General features: G+C 44.9%; 1 protein-coding gene across 1 annotated transcript in view; it reads right to left on the reverse strand.

Moving 5' to 3' along the window:
* The window catches only part of Aldh5a1 (aldehyde dehydrogenase 5 family member A1), a 33,107-nt gene that overhangs the window by 7,146 nt on the left and 2,635 nt on the right, over positions 1–23,326 (reverse strand). Inside the window, exons 2-8 of the mRNA XM_085699322.2 lie at positions 14,184–14,267; positions 12,382–12,552; positions 10,729–10,845; positions 5,431–5,574; positions 4,172–4,315; positions 1,817–1,975; positions 121–290 (exon numbers count right to left, since the gene is read on the reverse strand). Coding sequence (XP_085555448.2) covers positions 121–290; positions 1,817–1,975; positions 4,172–4,315; positions 5,431–5,574; positions 10,729–10,845; positions 12,382–12,552; positions 14,184–14,267 — 989 coding nt within the window. The remainder of the gene's footprint in view (positions 1–120; positions 291–1,816; positions 1,976–4,171; positions 4,316–5,430; positions 5,575–10,728; positions 10,846–12,381; positions 12,553–14,183; positions 14,268–23,326) is intronic.

A 23,326-nucleotide genomic window follows, 5' to 3' on the forward strand; every position in this document is an offset into this window, starting at 1 on the left:
GTGCTCTTCAACAGATACGGCTCAGTCCTCCCGCCCCACCCTTGAAACAGCCGCACAGGAACTGCTCTCAGATCAGCTCCCCCTTTCCAGTCTCCTCCCTTCCACTATGGAGGACCGTACTTGAGAACTGGCGCCAGCGGCCCAAAGGTCTCTTCAGTGATGCAGAGCATGTCCCTACTGACATTGCTGAGCAAGGTGGGCTCGAAGAAATTTCCCCCGCTTTGGTGTCGCTTCCCGCCTGTCACAACGGTGGCTCCTTTGGCAACCGCGTCATTCACATGCTTCTCTACCTGTGAGACGAGAAGAAGGGCTCTAGGTAAGGCCGCATGAGGACATTTTCTAACTTGTACGATCTCTTAAAATGTTAAACAGCAAAAACTGTATATTAGCTTTGCCTTTACTGCAAACTGGGCTAGTTGTACTTCCTTAGGTTTGCTTGTTCACTTTTATCTGGGTTGAAGGGATGTTTAGATACATTGCTAATACAAAGGCATTGCTTACCTACGATAGATGTTCTGTCTCAGAAATGTGCCCTTAGCTAATTTCACTATTGAATAAACATCATACAGTGTTTTGATACAAACCCAGACCGTCTAGCACACTACATACCTAGTCTATATGCTGTGTTGTGTACAGGATAGATATGGTATAGCCTATCGCTCCAAAGGCAAGGATGAACAGAACAACTCAAGATCAAATCACACCTAAGAGAAAGCCCATAGTCAAAAGGTATTACTGAGAATCTGTAGAGATAGCTCAGTGGTTAAGAGCACTCGCTGCTCTTTCAGAAGGCTCTTGGCTCCTAGCACCTACGTTGAGTAGTTTACAACTGCCTGTGAGCTCGCAAAAGTGGTGAGAGCTCTTGACCTCTAAGCCACCCCTCTGGCTCCTTCACTTTCTGGCTCTTAGAAAGATAAAAAAAAAACCCAGTAGAACAAAACATGTGATATAAAAGCAGAGTGAGGACTACTTGGGAGAAAGGAATGAACAAGAAGGGAGCTGGGAGGAGGGGAGTCAGGGAGGAGGTAAGAATGAAGTATAATGAAATATATGTATGAAAACACCAGGATGAAACCCTTAATTTTAATGATAACTTAGACAAATTAAAATAGCTAAAACCAGGGCTGGTAAGGTGGCCCGGCAGGTAAATGTGCTCACTGTCAACCCTGAGAACCTGAGTTCTGTCCCTGGGACCCACACAGTGGAAGAGAGAAGGACTCTAGCAATTTGTCCTTTGACATCTACAGCTATGATGTGGCATCCATGTGCCCTGCTTCCCCATACTCACGCTCAGACACACACTGAGTCAATAAATGTAATAAAAATGAAGCTAAAACTAAACTAACTCTAGTGTGACATAGAGAAACCTCACCCTGCCGGTCACCCAAACTGTGATGTTCAACAAACAGTTACTTCCTAAAAGTGGCTTCCCTCTGTCATCACTTAGTGGGGCGCCTGGGACTCTCTGTGCCTTTTCTGGGTGCCTTCGTTAGAATTCTTCTGGAAGGAAGGGCATCAGGGGAAAAACTTTCTATGACAGAAAACTTAGGGAGGGCAGAAGACCTAATGGGCCTAATGTCAGTTCTCGGATAGAGGCGGAAAGTGCATGTCCAGACACCACCATCCAATTCTACACATTGGTAGTGGTACAAATTCTTTTTTGCTTTTTTAAAAATCTTTGTGCATTTTTCCCATTATTTCCAAAACAGCCTTGCCGGGGACCTTATGAATATGCCTTTATTTAACTTTTGATACTGACATCTTTTGATATTGATATCACAAAAGTTCCTTAAAGCAGGTAGTAAGACCAACTCACCTTTTCTACTGCCTTTTCATTAATTAATGGGCCCTGAGTTATTCCTTCCTCGAATCCGTTACCCACACGCAGGCTTTTCTGCATTGCCTCTGCAAACTTCTTTACAAAGGAATCATAGATACCTCGCTGTACCAAGAATCTGTTTGCGCAAACACAAGTCTAGACAGAAGACAAAACAAACCCACAGTTAGTTTTTCAGAATCGACTGACCCAAGAAACGTAAGATGACCCTTTCTGAAATGGTTCTCACGAGTCTAATCTTCTACGTTGTCCCCAGGTGGGAAATAAACACACCGAGTGAACATACCTGCCCAGGTCTTCCCATAGCTACCACACAGCTGGAGCTAAACATATAAGCGAGAATAAACAGCTGTGTGAACAAAACCCAGATAACTAGAAAACAAGCTATTCACCACACTCTTAGAAAGCAGATGGGGTAAAAGGACAAAGGTCGTAATGTTTCTGATAGACAGGGATGCAGCAGCAGCAAGCACAGGCTAGAAGTAATGGGGTCAAACAATAACACATACCCTCCAGCTCAATCCTTCCAAGTGTTCTGCTGAAACTGTGATTTCAAAAACTGATACAAGGCCTTTCTTTTGGGGCCAGAGAGATGGCTCAGCAGTTATTACTGCTCTTGTAGGAGGACCTCCCAGCACCCATGTTGGCCAGTTCAACTGCCTGTAATTCAAAGTCTACAGGATCTGATGCCCTCTTCTGGTCACACGTGGACACACATTTATACACATAATTAAAAATAATTATAATAAAAAGGACTGGGGATAAAGTTTTGTGGTAGATTGCTTGTCTGGTATACATAGGCCATGGGTTCTATTCCCAGCATCGCCAAAAAACAACAAAAGAGACAAACAAACAAAAAAAACTGAACCCGGAAAGATGGTTCAGAGGTTAGGAGTATTCGAAAGGATCCAGGTTCAGTTCCTGCACCCACATGGAAGCTCACTACAGCTCAGATATCCTCTTCTGGCCTCTGGGGACACTGGACACACACACAGTGTACATACATGCATGCAAGTAAACATTTACACTTATAAAACAAAAAATTAATCTTTTTTGAAAGCTCATAAATTTGCAACTTTAGAAAGTTTATTGGCTGAATATTTGTGAATAAAAAAATAAAATCTCTCTTTTTTAAAATGCCATCTTCTATGTTGGGTTAAATTATTGAGACTCTGGCTTATTATCTGTCCAAGAAGACTTCATATTTTAAAATGATAAAACATAACTATACTATAGGAAATGTAGTTATCATTGATAAATTGGTTTTTCCTTATTGCATTTTTCTAGAAGAAATAAGTACACATATAACTGTATCATTTGTGTTTTTATTGGTTTAACACAGTTTAACCATTGCTTTGTAGTAAAACTCTGCTGACATTTTGTGTTTACTTTAAAAAAGTTCTAATTCTGTAAAAGAACAACTAATAAACAACAACAAAAACTTTTTAGGTGATGTGAAAAGGGAAACTGAATTACCAAAGGAAGAAAAGCTATACAGAATAGTTTGCACCACCAGCTTCCCTTTCCACACATAAGCCCTTGAGGCTATTTCTCTCAGGAAAGCATTTAAACAGCTCACTGGGCTGGACATAGCAGCACAAGTCTTTTAATTCCAGGAGGGGTGAGTTTCCCAGATAACCTGTGCTATAGAGCAAGTTCAGGGCCAGGCTGGGATACAACAGGGAGTTCCTGTCTGTTCAGAAAATAATAACCAGTGATCTTTGACTTGCTGGTTGTACTTTTAAGAGTATGATTTAAGAGTATGGTTGGCTGTCCAAGAGTATGTCTTAAGCAGCCAGCTTCTGGCGGTGGCTTGAGCAACAGCTTGGAAATGAGCCCCTTGACTCCCAGCTCTGGGACTCTGAGGATGATCCAACCACTCATTCTTTTTGCTTTCAGCTCCTAGGTTTATACCAGAAGTCTTGAAGGTACCTGTCAAATGTGACATCCAGGATTTCCTAGGAAAGCGTAAGCTCCCCCATTTCCTCAAGACAACTAAGTAGGGTACCAGACACCCTCCTCTGGCTTCTGCTCATTCTCAGAAGGGCCATGGACCCACACACATGTGTATTCATACACATACATCACACACATGTACATAAATAAAGATATGCAATTCTCGAAACACTCTGAAGCAACAGACTATGTCTTACATCTCTTTGGACACTTGAAGCCTAACTAGTGCCTGAGAGAAACTACTTATCAAATGTTTGCTCACAGAACGAGTGCATGAATTAACAAAGGAACCAGGGAGAGAGGCAAGACCATGGTGGTGCTAGGGTCTTTGTTAAACACATACCTTATCCCAGCCCTGAAACATTCTGCATGACTCACCTGCCCAGCATTCCTAAACTTAGATGCCATTGCTCCCGCGACAGCCTGGTCCACATTGGCACTGTCGAAGACAATGAATGGGGCGAGGCCGCCCAGCTCCATGGAGACACGTTTCACAGAATTTGCTGCATGGTGCAGCAGGATCTGTAGGGTGCAGCGGGGAGAACACTGTGAGCATCCAGATCAACTTACAGGGTGTTACTGTTTGCCTAGAAAGTACCTTTCTCCCTGATATCTAAAGCCTGGTCACCACCTGGTGACCCCACTGAGAGTTGATTAGATAGGAGGAGTTCATAGCTGAGTGCGCCGTTCCTAGGGGCTGGGGTCGAGCTCAGGAAGGAGGTCATGGGCAAATGTGTTTGGAGGCTGTATCTGGTCCTGGACTTTCCTCTCTCTTTGCATCCTGGTCACCACAAAGTGAGCGGCTCTTCTCCATCAGTGCCTCCTGTCATGATGCTTCTGCCTCATTGTAGGGCTAAGAGCAATGGAGCCAACTGACCATGGCCTGAAACCTCCAAAGCATCCCACAAATCATCCCTCCTCCTTTAAGTTATCTTTCTCATGTATTTTGTAAGAATAGGAAACTAACTAAGGCTGCTAAACCTTTTTAAAAACAAAACAAAACAAAATTGCTTTTAAAAATCGTAAAACAAATTGGGTAATTTGTTTTACAGAATTACCCCAATAATGAAAAATTTAAGGTGTGTGCAGGGTCACCTTGCTTTACATATCATTTTGTATAAGAAAATGGAGACATGAGAATATGTTACTTTATAATTTATAATATTTTCTAATATATGTATTCTTTGAGAGTTCCATACATGAATAAAATGTATTCTGGAGAATACAGACTCTTATCTCATTAGACTTATTTTAAAAAGACTCCACCAGGACGGTAGTAGGAAACTAAAAGCAATTATTTACAGACTCCGAGGAAGGAGTCAGTGATGCTATGAGCTGGGACTGCCAAAGGTAAACAACGCCAACACTGTCTTGAGTTTTGAACCCTAATACCAATTCAAAAATTATATGACAAGCCAGTGTGGTGGTACATTCCTGTAGTACCAGCACTGGGAGACAGAGACAAGTGGGTTTCTGTGAGTTCAAGGCCAGTCTGGTCTACATAGCAAGTACCTGGGCAGTCAGGGCTATATAGACCCTGTATCTAATAAAACAAAACAAAAACATAAAATGGTAATTTCATACTCTATAAGTAGAAAGCATTAGAACAACACTTGTTTGACTCTGACATCACATACCTTTCCTGTTGTTGTTGAGCCAGTAAAGGAAATCTTGGACACTAGCGGATCGGTGCATAGCGCCTCTCCCACTTCCTTGGCCTTGATTCTAGAGCAGGGAAGGACATTATAGACCCCTGGAGGAATTCCTGCCTGGTTTGCAAGCTTTAAAGAGAAATAGCAAACACACTATAACACGGATTGAACTGGAAAGCAAAACAAACAGAATCAGAAATGAACATGGTTAGTCCAGAACACAATGTAAAATATAAGCTTGCTTTTGAATAGAATAAAAACATACTGAGGAGAACCAGACATGGTGGTGCATGTTTATAACCCCTACTCTTGGGTGGTAGAGGCAAGAAGATCGAAAACGAAAACGCAAGGTCATTCTCAGTTACGTAGTGAGTTCAAGGCCAGCCTGGTTATAGGAGACCCTGTGCTCCTAATATATATATATATTACGGACCAGATAGACAGCTCAGTGATTATAACAGGTACAGCTGTTTTAGTCCCAGTCACCTATAGCTTACCACCCTCCAGCTCCAGAGTATCCAATGCCTTTTCTGATTTGGTTATAAACTTACACACACACACACATGCATACCACAGAGAGAGACAATGTAATAAAATTAATATATATTAATATCAGAACCAATAAAACCTTATTTCAGCTCCACATATACATGTATGTATGACTTGTGTATATATACACACAAACATACATGCGCTAAGAATAAACCCACAGTCTCATCCTACTAAGCACGACTCTACACTAAGTTACACTTCTAACCTCTTAAATAAATACACACGTATAAACTAAGTATCTTAAAAACACAGTATCTTAGGTAAGCGTTTTAGCGCCACCTCCTGTTCAGTCCACCAACAGACCTGGTTTTTTCATGACGTTTCTGAGACAAATCCCAAGGAACTTTTTGACTGACTGTAGACTTCAGGGTAGAATGTGGAAAGTGTGTTTAGAAAGAACACCAGAGCAGATTGGGGGCAAAACTGCTCGCTAGTTCCTTGTGGGGCATAATTGAAGAAGGGAGGCATAGACACAAGGAACTCAACAGAGATGAGGGCGGGGTGGGGAGATGAAGCGACCCCCTGACCCTAACCAACGTGGCAGGACCCTGGATGGAGTATGTCCTGAATCTGCTGTACTTCTGATTCAGAGTCTCTACTTGTAGCCCTCATTGACCTCAAAACGGTGGTCATCCTCCTGCCTCACCCTCACCAGTGCTGAGATTACTGAAGTAGCTTCCCCGGTTTTTAACCTTACTAGTCTCATAAAAACAATACCCATGAGGCCAATATCTTTGCATGTTAAATCAAAAAAATTTAAACAAACAAAAATAAAAAAACCAACTGGCAATGAGGTAGCAAGCACAGATTACAAGTGGGTGGAGGTGGCACCTTTAAGGATAAGACCTGTCTGTGTGAGGAGGGAGACTGAGGAATGGCCCTGGAGAGACCCCAAGGAATCCCACAGGTGCTCAAGGCGCCGAGGTACAGGTAGGCCACCCTGAGAAACAGAGACGCAGCCTGAATCGGTCAGGACAATTAGAGATGTGGTGAGAGGGTGCAATACAAAATTGAGAGTAAAAAAAAGAATTCAGAAATGATGACCAAGCTACAAGAACGTGAGAAAGGATGCATGTAATACATAAACCTTACCTTTTCTGCTTTCTGTCAGGGGGCCTAATGGGAGTTGGGGTCTAGTGGGAGGCCCACATCTGTTTTTGCTTTCGCTTTTGTTTATTGAGATAGAATCTTCCTAGGGTGTGCAGGCTGACATGGACCCTTGTGCCTCAGCCTCCTGAGCGGAGGAGAGACTTCAGGTGCAGTGGCTTAGTTACTGGTCTTTAGGTCACTGGAGGTTTGCTCCCTGTGATGACTGAACTCCATTTTTGATGTGATTGCACACAGGATAACCTCAGAGAGGTTCCGCTGAGCACAGAAGACACCCCCCGCTGTGAGCTGGGGGCAGCAGCTGAGCACCAGCATCTGTCCCACTGTGCCTCACGACAGCAGACACACTTCAGCCACCGTGGTCCTGCCGACACGACTTCTGGGCCGCCGTGGACTGCATCCCCAGAGGCCAAAGTCAGAGAATTTTGGGACTTGTTTTTAGTTTGAGATCATTGTGCTTCTAGCTCAAACAAAGGTCCCACCTAGTTGTGCAGCAGAGTTCTGCTCTCTCAGGGCTACTGTAAACAGGTGTGGCTAGTTGCCAGACCTCGTGCTCCTGAAATAGGAAGTAGTTGGTTCACATCTAAAACAAAAGTCTAAGGAACCAACGAGGTTCTTATTCCCTTTATGGAAATAACTTGGGATTCCAACCAGGGAGTGGTTTGTCTAGGGCGTGAGTCTAGGGCGTGAGCGATGAATGTAGCCCATGACTTTCAATTTGTATGTTAATGCAGTCTTTTGTTATACTCCTATCTTTTGAATTCAGGGGTATATTAAGCTGTTGAAAATTAAAACACTGACTAATTTTCAGTCCTCACTGAAATTCCCTCCCGATACTATCCTATGTGTTTCTGAGTTTTATTATTTTTGTTCGCGTCTTTGCATTCTTTACTATATTTCTAAATTCCCACGCCTCCACTCTAGAAGAAAGGTGTTTTGTCGAGGCTGGCCCCCAGCCTCTTTCCAATCTTTTGTAAGACATTTGGTCACAGCAATGAGAAAAGTAGCTCAGACACAACCAAGTACTGGTGATGTGCAAAGCCCCGTCCTTTGCAGAACTAAGTCTGAAGAAGGAGGGAGAGGGAGAAGGCAGAGCAAGCGTGTAGTGGTTACAGTCCTGGACTCATAGAGCTGGAACTGTTTTGTTACCGCTATTGGTAACTGTTTCTGTGGTACCGGGAACTGAACCCGTGGCCTCATGTTTGCTAAGCAAGCACTCTACCACTGAGCTATATCTCCAGCTCTGACCTTCACATTTTATTTCGAGATATGGCCATCACTATCACTAATTGCTTTTCCCAACAAGAAGCGGTTTGAGGGGGGTAGGTTTATCTTGGCTATGGTTGAAGATGAGATGCAGACCACCATGGCAGGGAGGGCATGGGTGCAAGAGTGTGGGTAACACTAAGTCCACAGAAACAGAGAACAGAAGACAGGAAGTGGGACCAGGCTAAAAAACCTTGAGGACCACAGCCAGCGACACATTTCCTCCATCGATGGCCTCCTTCCTAAAGGCCCCACAACCTTCTAAAGTAGCTCCACCAGTTTGGGACCATGAGTTCAAACACATGAACCGGTTGGGGGATACTTTCATCCGAATAACCACAGTATCTCTCTAAGTTGCCCAGGCTAGCCCTAACCTTTGGAATTTCCTGCCCCAGCCTCCTGAATAACTGGGATATGAGGCTCATACCACTAGACCGGTGAAATCTAGTTCTTATGTGAATTCTTCGGATGGCTGTAGAAGCCCAGTAAATATGAAAGTTGATTGACAAAAGAAAAGCATAAAAGTTATAGCAAATTTATATGAGTACAGCGACTGTCAGAAGCCAGTAACTTCTGACAAAGTTACGGCTGTCGGGTATGCGCATGCTCTTCAGACAAAGAACAGTAAATGTGTGAGGGAATGCAGGACGTGTGGATCTCTGGATAGGACAGAGTGTTTTAGGAATGTTATAGAGAGACAACTGGGGGTTGGAGGGCTACAAAAACTCAAACAGTTCTTTCACAGTCTGATTATTCTGGCTCGCTACAGTCTCATGCTCTAGTCTCTTGAGACCCTGAGGTTTTCCAGGATGTGAAGCGCTCCCTCCAAAAAGCACCTTTCTGGCTTGTTACATATACAAAAGTCAGGCTGGATGGCTCTTCGTGAAAGAACATTTTCTGCATCTCGAAGTAACTGATATGCTAAGGGGATCCCTCTCGGGTGACATGTCCCTGCACTCCTTCATTAACAGCAGGGGAGGCTGAGTACATGCTAGATTCTTTCCCCATTTCTGTAAGTGTAGAGCAGAAAGACATGAAGCGGGCTGGCAAGGTGCTCAGAGGGTAAAGTGCTGCTGTGTAAGCCTGGAGACCTAAGTCAGAGCCCACGTAAGGGTGGAAGGAGAGGACGGACCCCACAGAGCTGTCCTCTGACCTCCACATGAGTGCCGTAGCATGTGTGTCTGCCCTCCTCATCATATATGTATACACAGTAATAATGCACAATAGAGTATTTTAAAAATTCATGAGGGAGCAAGTGTCACAGGAGCATCTGGGGAAGAGTGTTCCAGAAGAAAAAGCTTGTCCAATAACTCAGTTGAGGGTGAGGCTGGCAGGATATGAGCAGTAGCAGGAGCCAGAGGGACTTAAACAGAAGAATGAGGGTGCTCAAGTGAAGACATGTTTGGAAGGTGGCATAGACCCCTGCAACCAATCTGTATTTTACTCCAAGTGACATGTGAAGCCACCTGAGAGGCTTACGCAGAAAAATAAAGATTCAACTTAATACAGACTGAACTAGGGCCAGGAGTAATGAATAAGGAAGCTTGGTGCTGGAGAGGTGGCTCAGTGGCTCAGAGCACTGGCTGCTTCCCCTGAGGATCTGGATTAGGTTCTAAGCACCCAGATCAGGGGGCTAGGAAGCACCTGAAACTCCAGCTCCAGGGTAGCCGACACCCTCTTCTGGCCTCTGCAGACACTGTGTGAACATGGCATACACTCACACAGAATATAAACATACACATAAAAAAATTTAAAAACAGCAAAAAAAAACCAAACAATTTTAAAAGATACACACACACACACATGCACGTGCGTGCACGCACACACACACACACATATAGACAGAGAGAGAGAGAGAGAGAGAGAGAGAGAGAGAGAGAGAAAGAGAGAGAAAGCTGGGTGGTGGTGGTGGTGGTGGTGGTACATGCCTTTCATCCAGCAGAGGCAGGTGAATCTCTGAGTTCAAGGCTAGCCTGCTCTACAGAGTAAGTTCCAGAAAGCCTGCATCAAAAAATAAATAAATAAATAAAATAAAATTTAAAAAAAGTTTAAAAAGTACAAGAAAGCTCCTAAATGTGAGAAACACCCACATTTTAAGCGCAATGAAAAAATGATGATGTATCAACATCACCTTCAGGGTATCAAGACGTGACCGACAGGAAGCTGACAATCTCCCCTCCTTTCCCCTTTTCTACTACAGAAAGCGGCCTGAGCTGTGGAGCAGCTGCTGGTGGACCCAGATGGATGCTCTGTGCGCAGCAGGAGACACGGCAGAGGAGGAAATGCCAGAAAGGCTTCTTCCTGCCCTGAGAAGCCTGCACCTGGGCCTCAGGTGGTGCTGCTCAGAGGGAAACTCACCTGCGCCAAGGCCAGGGCAGAGTAGGGCGTGTCTTCGGCAGGTTTCACCACCACAGTGCAGCCAGCTGCCAGGGCGGCCCCCACTTTCCGGGTGATCATGGCACTAGGAAAATTCCACTGGAAGAACAAAGGGAGGATGTGAGACTGCTCCAGGATTCAATAGGAGGCATGCCAGAGGCAGCCGTGATTCCATTGCACAACTGACTGGCAAACCTGTTTGCTGCTGTGCAGGCGGGCGAGCTCTCAGAACACCTGACCCTGGACAGTTGGAGGGACTCAGGGAGGTCAAAGTTCACAGAAGCAGGGCACAGTCTGGGAGTTTGATCCAGTACAAAACTATCTAGACCAATGTGTTCTGTGGGGGTCATATTTTGTAGGATGTAGAGTTTCTGTCACAACTTTGCATTTCTGCAGTTGCTCATAAAGATTGGCTCACAAATGGACCCCATGTGCACTAATAAAACTTTATTTATAAACACAGGAGCTGAGTTAGATTTGGTCTGAGGCTCTTTAAGTATTCATGATGTGACTTCCAAAATAGCTGATGACTACCTTTCACACACATATTTATAGGAAATAGATATCTACAGAACTTTAATAATTTCACTTATTTATGTGTATGCATGTATATGTATGTTATATGTGTGTACGTGCCTAAGGAAGCCAGAAAAAGGCACAGGGTTCCCTGGAGCTGGAATTACAGGTAGTTGTGAGCTATCTGGTATGGGTGCTGGGAAGAAAACCTATCCTCTGGAAAAGAAGCCAGTGCTCCTAACCACTGAGTCATCTCTCCAGCTCCACAGTAATTTATTTTAACAAACTCTCTAGTAGCGTGTATTCTGTCTCTGGTATTGTTGTAAGCACTTTGAAATGCCAGTGACCTAAATCCTTCTGATACCTCAATGAGCACATTGTTATTATTATTCCCATTTACAGATTTGGGGAAACTGAGGCAGCAATATGATCACATGGCTGGCAATAGCAAACTTCAAGGCAGGCTTCATCAGTCCAGGAAGGACTGTTCTAAAACTATCTAAAACTGTTCTGAACAGGAGAGGCCAGCAGCCTTGAAACTAGCTGGCAGACCCTGGAGAGAAGTTGGCACCAGGCCCCTCCAGGAAGGGCTGGTGAGAGGACCCTGGTGCCCAGCAGTGTACTGCAAACCCACCTGGGCAGAGGCAGCAACTTAATTCACAGTTCTGGGACCTCTACAACCTGACCCTGTGATTGCCCACAGAAGAACAAATGTTTTGTTATTGATGATAATCATAAGGTAAACATATTTAATAATGGTACAAATAAAAAAGAGAAAATGTCCCCTTTGAAGTCCATTAAAAATGGCACAATTTCAAAGGTCTCTTCAGAGGAGCTCGGTAATACCGGGATGGAGTCTCTATGCCAAGTCAGAAAAGCCTCCGCAGGTCACCCTGTTTTTGAAGGCATCAGAAAACATGCACAGCCACTTAGGCCACTACATCCGGCACTGTCACAGAGAATGTGGAAACACACTCTACATCCAGGAAAGGAATCAGGAAACTAAGGACAGGTGGCAAAGCTACCCAGATGGCCACACCTGTCCACCAGGAAGAGGACGCTGCTTCCCTCCGCTCTACCCAGGCTCCCACCCTGGATTGTGCTGGTTTTGCTACGTACTGGTGTGATGATTGCGGCCACACCAATGGGCTGCTTGAGGACCAGCGCCCGTTTATCCTTGGCAGAGGTGTAGATGATGTCTCCATAAATACGACGGGCTTCCTCTGAGAACCATTCCAGGAATCCGGCAGAATACAGAATTTCTCCCTGGGCCTCTTTCAGTGGCTTTCCCTAAATCAAACCAGAAAACGTCATGAGCATGGACTTCTAAAAAAGAAAAGAAAAAAGCACAGCTCTTTTTTCTTTTCTTTTTTAAGTTATTCAAAGACGCAAGAAGAGGAAAAGTTTCCTATATCAAAGCTCAGAGGCTGCTGGAAAATGATTCCCTTTGGGGCAGTCTTAGGCTTGGAAAGATGCGGTAAGAACAGCTATTGGCTCACAGTAGGGGCGGACACGGAGCACTGCATAGTCTAAGGCTTCCCAAACACTAAATTGAGGTGTGAAATCTCTTATTCTGTGAACAAACTACTGGTGCAATTTACAAACTTAAAAATAATGAGAAGAGACTTGCCGGGCAGTGGTGGCACACACCTTTAATCCCAGCACTTGGGAGACAGAGGCAGGCGGATCTCTGTGAGTTTGAGGCCAGCCTGGTCTACAAGAGCTAGTTCCGGGATAGGCTCCAAAGCTACAGAGAAACCCTGTCTCGAAAAACCAAAAATAAATAAATAAATAAAAAATGAGAAGAACAAAAACGGGCAAATAGAAGAAAAAAAACTGGGTCACAGCTGCTGAAGTTAACAACACAAGATCAAACCACTCCAAATTCAAACATTGGATCCAGAATCCCCAGGGCTAGCTGAGGAGGTGGCTGGTAGGGGACGGGGAGTAATTTTTATCTGAAGGGATAGCCTCCTGTAGTTTATCTGAAGGGCTGGCCACTTGTAGGTTGCCCATACCCCAGAGCATGACCTCACACCATACTAATGACTAATACTAGCTGGACTAAGGTTACCAAAAGTAAACTTAAGAGACCATGGAATTGGGAGGGGACATGCTGAACGATAAAAGGGGAGTTGGAGTGGGGGAAGAGAGAAACTGATAGAATACAAATATATTGTATACATGTATGAAGTTCTTAATAAATAAGAAATATTATATTTTTAAAAAATTGGCTCAGAGGCTAAGCGTACTGGCTACTACTCTTCCAGGGGACTTGGGTTTGATTCCCAGCATCCATATGGTGGCTCACAACCATCTGTAACTCGAGTTCTAGGAAATTTAAAGCCCTATCCCAGCCTCATTTACACTCATGTATGTACATATACATGAATTAATAATAGCATAAATCTTAAAAAATAAAAAAACTGGAGTATTTAAAAAATCATTGTTCACATAGCTCTAAATAAACCTATTTCCTAAATATTTATTTTTGTTATCTTTAACTGTATGTGTGGGGGGGGAGCTGCGTGTGCACACAAGTGCAGGTGTCCATAGAGATAGAGGTCAGAGGCAATGGATCCCCTGGAGCTGGAATTATAGGCAGTTGTGAGCTGCGTGATGCGAGCTTGGGGCACTGAACTTAAGTCTTCTGCAAGAGTAGTAGTGCGCAGTCTCAATTGCTGAGCCATTTCTCCAGCCCCCAAATCTATTTTTTTGCAAATTAGGAACAAAGACACTAGAGCACAGAAATTTTGTTTCCGCAAATGTGTTTTCTGAGCACCATGATGACCCGTCCCTTTGTCATCAAAGGACTGCGTGTTCTTAAACTGCAGGACACAAGTCGGGGAAGCCAGGCGCTTCCCCAAGGTCTGGCCTCACCACTCCAGGACTCCTCCTCATGCAGCAAGCTGGTAACTCACACTCTCGGCTGTTATGATCTTGGCAAGGTCGTCCTTATTTTGCATCATTAAGTCATACCATTTACGAAGTAGCAAACTCCTCTCCTGGAAAAGAAATGAGACGGAGAAGCAATGAGCTGGGAAGTGAAAAAAGACGACTCAACAACCGTCCCTCCTAAAGCGATATGTGGAGTCTTGCATTTAGTGGAACGGTTCACTCTGAGTGCCAACTTCACCAGGTTGCAGGCTGTCTCAATAGCTCATAAAACATTTTTGGATTTGTTTGTAGGTGCTTTTCCCAGAAGAGATGCACATCTGGCAGGGAAAGGTAGTGATGGAAGAGGACAAACTGGAGAAGGTCATAATGACACACATGTATGAAAAGCCACCATAAAACCTAGGAGGAAGCTGAGGCAGGCAGGAGGATTGCTTTAACCCAGAATTTTGAGGCAAGCCTGTATCAGTTCAATGGCAAATATATATCCAAGGATGGTGTCATTCTAAAAACAAGATGTGGTCTGGGGGTGGTGGTCCATGTTCCTAATTCCAGTGCTCAGAAAGTAGAGATCTCTGTGAATTCAAGGCCAGCCTGGTCTACATTATGGGTTTGAGGGCAGTCAGGAATACATAGTGGGAAGAAAGTGTACTTGTGCATGCGCGTGCGTGTGTGTTTGGGCACTGACATCAGAACACATCCAGAAAACACCACCTAAACAGATACAGGAAAACATCCATCTATAAACAATGCAGAAAGATATGGAATAAATCTTGCCTTCACAGTCTTTAGAAGGAGCTGCTGCTAGAACACTCTGGCTCTAGACTTTAACTCTAAGATGGGATATTTTTATTTGTTAAGCTCCCAGTTGGCAGCATCTTGTTATAGCAGTTGTAGAATGCTGACAAAGATACCCCTCCATTTATGATGAAGAGATGTCCTAATAGCCCACTGGTAGCCAACAGCATCCTAGTGAAAATGCTCCTAACACAAGTGTGCGGCTGAGCAGCCTAGCGCAGCAGCCTAGTAGAAAGTCAAGAACTGACTGCTTCAGCCCACAGCACAGTCATCTGGAAGCCATGGCTTGCTGCTGTGGCCTGGCATCAAAGGGGAGGCCCCACTGCACACCGTTAGTCCAAGAAAAGATCAAAAGACTCAATTCCACGGAATAGGCACTGCTCTTAAACTATCATAAAGTAGAAAATTCCTAACTTGACTAATAATTCAAGGATTGCCTGTTCACCCTAACTATGGGACTGTGTGGACTCACAAAACTCAAATAGGGTTTCAGCAAGGCAGAAGAGTAGATGTCACACACACACGTGGTTCCCAGCCCAAATCCTTCACTAGAGCCACCTAGTCTCTTCATCCACAACACGACTCACATGTCCACATCAGAGGATCTTCAAAAGACTAAACACATCACTTAGGAAGCGCCAGGAACAGCACGCAACCTTCAGTTAGCCACAGTCTCAGTCCCTGAACTTGTGACAGCCACCTGAGATGGCAAAGGGACGTGGCTAACGTGATCATGGATCGATTGCCAGGTGGGCGCAGTGCAGCCGTGAGAGTCATGGTAACAGGACAGAGTGCCAGAGTCAGAATGTGGGATGCAACCGGAAAATCAAACGGCAGAGGAACAACAGGCCACAGCCAGGGCATGTGGGAAACTTCTAGAACCTGGAAAAGACAGGGGAGCAAATTGTGCCTTAGAGCTTCTAGGAGAAGCAAAAACATGCTAACTCAGACCTTTGATTTTCAAAACTCTGAGAGAAAACTCACATTGCCACAAGCTACTAAATTTGTACTAAATATATATTTCCACATATATATTTGTAGCACTCTAAGAAACTAGTACCTTAGCATTTGAGGTTGACAATAAATATCAGTTCCCTTCTTCCTCTAGCTTGTTCCAGCTTGAATCAGAAGTGCTCCCCACAAGCTCATGTCTGTTCACCTGGTGAATAGATGGTGGCTCTGTCCTGGAACCTTGCGGACCTTTTAAGAGGTACAGATGGGCTGGAGGTGGTGGGTCACAGTGGAGTGGAGGGGGCTTGAGGGCTACTGCCTGGTCCCACTTCCGGTGCTGTTTTCTGCTTCCTGGTCTAGTGGCCACATGTGGAGATCCACCATGCGGTCCAGCCGTCATGGAGTGTGTTACTGTGCCTTTCCCACCACAATGACTCGAGTCCCCTGAATGGTGAGCCAAATTCAATTCAATTCTTCCTCCCTTAATCGCTTGCTGATGGCAAGGTGTGTGGACCAGTTCTACTGCTTCGGAGAAGGAAGGACAATGGAAGGCTGAGTGACAGACAGGCTCAGAGGCAGAAGTTACACACCAGCTAGACCTTTAAGGGCACGTTGTGGTGGTGGGAGGTGAGTGGGCTTCGGGAAGGGAAGTGAGTTCAGACTCGGAGAGAGACAGCTAGTACAGACTCAGGAAAGGAGGGCGAGTCTCATTTCCTGCTTCGTCCTCCACTGTTTCCTTTGGGCAACCTACAGAAGTTCTCCCTCAGTAATGTTCCAGCACCCAGGAATACCTTCTTCAAGAATGAAGTTCCCCTAAGAGGTTCCAGGCTCTTGTAATCTTGGAGCTGAAGTTTGGAAGATGAAGATGAAGTTTGGATGACAGGATGATGTTGCCGAATCAGAGGGGCCCCAACACCAGGTAGCTGGCTGCCAAACTGCCGACAGGACTAGAAAAGTTCCCTGTACCCTGCACAGTGACCCCACTGTGTGGTGCCTTTGATCTTCAAGAGCCACTGTGAGTCCAGGGATCAGGTGTGCCCCTCCTCCTCTCCCATCATCCCTGTAGCAGATTGCACTCAACACCTGAATGTGTGACTTTAGTATTTGCCCCTCTAGCCCAGGCTCACTTTCAAACTCTAGCTCACCTACCCAGTCCAGTCCCCTGCCTGGGGTATCTACAGGACCGCTCATCATCTCAGAGGCAAGGGTCCTGAGCTGACCCCTGGCATCTCACCCAGCAGTGTTCCACTTACATCCTTCCCCAGCAGTGGAAATTAATCGTCATTGATTAATTTCACACACTTTATAATACATCCCTTAATAATACATCGGTGAAGACAGTCAGCTCTACGTTAAACTACGCCCTCTAAGGGATCATTTGACACTACCTCTGCCTTGTTTGAGTCATCATGACCTCCCTCCTAAGTCAATCAATGTCCTCCGCCATGGTTTGAGTGTGTCGCTAACGCCCCAATTCCCGGTTCCTGTGCTGGAGGCTTAGTCTTCAAGGTGATGCTGCCAAAGTCAGCACCTACTCAGCGGTCTGAGTGTCCTTAGAAGGGATTAAAGTCGTACTCATGGAACATGAGTTAGATATGCTTTTAATATTTGGTTATTACCGTTCTTAAAGGGTGCGTATGTGCCATACAGCATACATGGAGGCCAGGGGACAACTCTGTGGAGTTGGTCCTCTTCTTCTCCTTTTCTGTGACTTCTGAGGGGCTGAACTCTGGTCACCAGATGTGTCCAGCAACCGCTGGACAGTAGTAGAACTATCCTGATGGCCCTGGAGTTAGTTTTCCCACCGTGAGTTGCTATAGAAGAGAGCCCTGCCACTGAATCTTTGTCTCCAGACTTTTGTCTCAAGATATGATCAGGCATGTCCCTACCATGATGTCATCCACCATTAGGGTCTCTACACAGAGGCCAAATCCATGCGGACAAGTTAATATTGAACTTTGTGTGTGAATCAACAACTGGTTCAGCCTGTTATTCTAACTTCTTTTATTAGTTATAATTATAGATTCAAATGGTAAACTTTTAAAAATTTTATCTATTTTTATGAATTCTTTGAGGATCTCCTATAGTATATTTTGATCATATTGTCCCAGACACACCAACTTTGTGTTCTCTATTTTTGTTTCTTCACCCATTGAGTCCAATTTGTTCTTTCCGTATATTCCTAGACGTGTGACCTTCCGCCGGGGTGTGGCTGCCTCACCAGCAGTAAAATTCTCAAAGAAACCTGACTCACCCCTTCCAGCAGCTACCCAGTGCAATAGCTTCTTGGTTAGGGCTGGACATGAACGTGCCATCCCTGCTCTCTGCTGGGATGCGGTCTAGACTGCGCTGGCACAGGGCTTGTGTATGTGCTCACAACTGCTCTAAGTTTATCTGGGTAGCTGTCCTGTGTATGCGCTCACAACTGCTCTAAGTTTACCTGGGTAGCTGTCCTGTGTATGCGCTCACAACTGCTCTAAGTTTACCTGGGTAGCTGTCCTGTGTATGCGCTCACAACTGCTCTAAGTTTACCTGGGTAGCTGTCCTGCTGTATTCATCCTCCAGCTATGGCTTTTACAGTCTTTCTGCTGCCTCTGCTGAAATGGTCCCCGAGTTTTGGGAGGAGGGGGATGCAATACAGGGATGCAATGTAGATGTCCCAGATAGGGCTGAGCATCCCGTAGTCTTTTATTCTCTGTGCCTTGGCCACTTGTCGGCCTCTATGTTGATCACCATCGACTGAACATAGAAGCTTCTCTGTTTAGTGTTGAAAGACGCATTAATCTATGGGTCCAACACGAAGTCGTTAGGAATCAGTTTAATACTATGTCCTTTTAGCAGGATAACAGAAGTCGGTTCTCCCAGAGGTTCTTGGCCTGACAATGACACCAGGTATGAGTTTCATCTTGCAGTGTGGGACTTAAATTCAATCAGAAAGTGGTTGGCTATGCCCATCATAATATTCCTGCCACTACTTGTACACGGGCATGTCTTGCCAGACCAGTTGTTATTGTAGCTTACAGGTTTCTGTAGCTCAATTCTAATTGGTCTTAGTAATAAAAACTTGGAGTCAGCTAATGGGGGGGGGGTGAAAGCTGAAGGATCAGAGCAGAGTAGCCAGCAACTTCCCTCTACTAATGCACAGACCAAAGGGGTAATCCTGTCCTCAGACTGCCTCCTCAGACTGCATAGCTTCTCAGGATGCATTGAGCTCCTGTCTCCTCCCGTCTTATATTCCTCTCTGCCCAGTCATATCACTGCTGTCTCTACCTCCCTAGTACTGGGATTAAAGGCCTGTGATCCTAAGTGCTGATATCACCTTTGTGTGAGCTCTGTTTCTCTTTTAGACTGGATCAGTTTTGAGCATCCCAGGGTGTCCTTGAACTTAAAGAGATCCATCCGACCCGATTGGATCCGACCACTCCCTGGCCTCTGGTGACTTAGCTCTGCACTCTGAACTTCAGACAAACTTTATCTGCTAAAACACAAACAAAATATCGCGACAGGTTCACAGCTGGGTAAGAATTACTTTTCTGATAAAGAGCTGTCTTAGGGTTTCGACTGTCATGCTGAAGCAGCACGACTGAAACAACGTGGGGAGGAAAGGGTTTATTCCATCTCACAGTCCATGCCAAAAGAAGGTACGGCCTGACTTGTGCTGTGAGCCACACGCATTGGACAGTACAAGGACAGCTGACAGGTCACTAGGCAAACTCACAGGAGCGGTGAGGAACCCGATTTACAGAGCTTCAGGACCACCTGTCTTTTGAATAGGGCCTGGCAGTTCTGCAGAAATCTTGTGAAGCCATAGCCTTCCTCCTCTCCATAGCGGGATTTATCATAAAATATCCCAGCAGTGTATAAATCATTCTTTAAATCTGACTTTTCCTGTACTGGCAACTGTGAGGCCCAGGTATGAAAGTTCTCAGTCAGCCAAACCTTTGTTCTAATAGCCAAATCTACACAAAACTAGACCCCCCCTCCCCGTTATCATTATTGACAAAAAGGGAGCCCTGAGCAGGAGGCCCTGAGTAGAGAGACAGTATGTCTTCTCTTACTGATAAACAGGTCTGGGTTGCCCTGAATTTTCTCACAGCCAACTCAAGAGAGTATAACCTACTAGCCTTTGCTCTACCTGAACAAGCTATTAATATCCTGTACTTACCTTCACCTTTCATTTGACACAAGATCTTAGTCTAGGAAATTAACTGTTTACCCCCCCCCCAAAAAAAAAAAAAACAGGAAAAAAAAAAAAAAGCTTGGGTCGCTAATCCAGCCTCAGAGAAAGGAATTCCTTCTTGTCTGGGTGCCAGCGGATACAGCCCTCCAACAGCACCCTGTTGCTTAGCCCAGGGGTCAAGCACCATTCTAACCTTCCCAGTATCTACAGGGGAGCTTCACAGCCATGCCCCTTCTGAGACATAAGGTGCCTACTTTGTTAGTCTCCATCCATCTTGTTAGGCCTAAGAAAAGCATGCTTGGTACCATTGCTATCGCCTATGCAATTGCTAGCTATGTCTGTGTGGGTATATAAACTGCAGACCTTGTGGGATTGGGAGAAACATCAAGAGGGAAGGACAAAAGAGGAACATTGCAGAGGAGCATCGAAAGGGAACAACAAGAAGGAAACATTGAGAGAGCACTGGAGAGAGCATAGGAAGAATAAATAGAACATGAAGAAAGTATTTATATGCGCTAATTTATTTCATTTATCCTCAGATATCTTTTGTCAGCTTTTGTTTGTATAGCGGTCCTTCTGCCTCCTGAGAAGTTTAGAGGGCTGGCTAACCCCAGCATAAACCTCGATAGACCTGGAGGTAAAAACCCGGACACAGGAGCTGATGCAGAGACCATGAGGGAGTGCTGCTCACTGGCTGGCTCCTTGTGCTTTGCTCAGCCTCCTGTCTTGTATATCCTAGGACCACGTGACCGGGGTGACACCACCTACAGTGGGCTAGGCCCTTCCACATCCATCATCAGTCATAAAAATGCCCTCCAGGCCAGTCTTATGGACGTATTTCTTGATTAAGATTCCTTCTTCCCAGATGACTCACCTTGTGTCAAGCTGACATAAAATTAGCCAGCACAACTAACTTGCCAACTTCACACACAAACACACCACCCAAGCCATACCTTCTCCTCGTTCTCTGGGTATCATGTTGATATAAATCTCACAATGTAAAAGCATTTCTACTTTTAAGAGTTCTGTGGCCTTTACAAACTCAACACTCGGTTTCTTTAAAATATCAAATCTCTCTAAAACATCAAAATTCTCTCTAAAATATCCCCAATCTTTCTAAATATCCAAATATTTGTAAAATTCTAAAGTCTCTTGTAAATTTGTTAGCTCCTATAAAACTGAAAATAAGTTCAATACTTATTACAAGAGGAAAGAAGCCAGGTATAGTTTCAGTCAGATTAGAGCAAAACCAAAATCCAGCTGTGCTGAGCTAGCTCAGTGTCAGGCACCTGGAGCTTGTGATCTTGGACTTGGCAGTGGCCCTTCTCCAGCTCTGTCAGCCACAGCACACAGACCTTATGTCACAGGTTCAAGCTGGCTCTACACCACTGCTGCTACTGTCCCTGGTGCCATCCCATCATCATATTGGCATCTCCAATCGCTGAGTCGTCTTGATGTGAATGGACTGCATTTTCACCAATAGCCTCTCCTGGGCTCTCCTTGGGGACTCTGACCCTGCCACGTGGTGCCATGCCTCAACTTTTCCTCATGACCCCTTCAATCCTGGGACTTCTAATGTAACTAAGGCTGCACCTTCACCAATGGCTCTCCTGGCTGTTCTTTAGGGGCTCCAGTCCTGTCCTGCCACATAGCATCAAGTCTCTACTCTCAATGATCCTTAATGACTTCAAAACCCAGTACCACCAACTCTTCTACATTACCAAAGCTGGCTTTCAATGTAAGATGCAGCCCCATCAAACTCTGGACCACAGTCACTGTATGCTAACCTCAAGGAAATACTCACCAGAAGATTGCATCTACTGTTGCTGCTCTCTCTCTCTCTCTCTCTCTCTCTCTCTCTCTCTCTCTCTCTCTCTCTTTCTCTCCCTGTTGATTGTTTGAGACAGGGTTTCTTTGTGTAGCCTTGGCTGTCCTGAAACTCACTCTGTAGAACTTCAAACTCACAGAGATCCACCTGCCTCTACATGGGATTAAAGGTGTACACCACTACGCCCAGCTTGCTGGGCTCTTTTTAATCACCACTAACTTCTCAGCTAATGACCAGCATTGATTGCCCCAGAAAAGCAAAAATTTTGCTTTAGTAGTTCTTAATTCAAAATACCACCTAAATGGCATTGATAGAGTCTTTAAGGGACTTTACATTTCACATTCCAGGCCTCCATCATCTGCATTGCTCTCAACATTATTTTCCAGACTCCTACAGGACAGTCCAGTGAGTTCTGAGCACTCAACAGCTTTTCCAGCCAAAGTTCCAATGGTACCCCAATCCTCCCCAAAACGCAGGGCCAGGTCTGTCATGGCAATATGTGTTTCTACTGCTGTGCGAAAACACCATGACCAAACGCAGTTTGGGGAAGAACTTATTTCATCCTACACTTCTGCCTCACAGTCAGTCATCAAAGGAAGTCAGGGCGAGAACTGGAGGCAGAAGCCTGGAGGCAGAGACGGCGGAGGAGTGCTGCTGACTAGCTTGCTCTTCGTGGCTTGCTCAGCCTACCCAAGGGCCGCCTACTCAGGGGTAGTACTACCCACATCTCATATCAATCAAGACAAGGCCCTACAGGCTTGCCTACACACCAATCATACTCTTATTAAGATTCCCTTTTCCTAGATGACCCTACTTGTGTTAAATTGACGAAAAGTCCATCAGTACACATACATAGCACTGCAGTCCAAATACTATGACAGACATATCCTGTAAGATGAAGCTTCTACATCAGGACCAGCTTGATACCTCTGTGTGCTATGACTCAAACACAAGGTGTCTTCAGCAATGAGTCTTACCATCAAGGTCTAGGAGGTAACCAATAGCACTGGCCATAGCCTTTAAGGACACTAAAATTCTTTTTTAAAAAATGTCATCAGAAATTTACCTTCTACTGTAGAAGCTCCCATAGACAGACAAACAGACTGAAATGAAGTTACTCTCTAACAAGACAGCCATGTCCTTACTGGGAACCACAGGCTAACAAATAAGGAGCCCAGTGCCAGGAATGGGTTACATCTTCTGGAGCTGTTAGTCACTGAGGCCCGCAGACCTCCAAACAGTACAGGCTGTTATTCATCTTCGCTTTCTACCAGCAAAATCCACAGGAAGAGCAAAATTATTTTCCTTATAAAGTTAACCTGCCCCAGGAATTTTCTTATTAATAAAAACAAACAAACAAACAAAAGACAAAAGCAGGTCAATAGCGCCTCTCAGCAGGTCTGTTTCTACCA

This window comes from Myodes glareolus, chromosome 14 (genome assembly GCF_982192425.1).
Source record: "Myodes glareolus chromosome 14, mMyoGla1.1, whole genome shotgun sequence".
Taxonomy (NCBI): Eukaryota; Metazoa; Chordata; class Mammalia; order Rodentia; family Cricetidae; genus Myodes; species Myodes glareolus.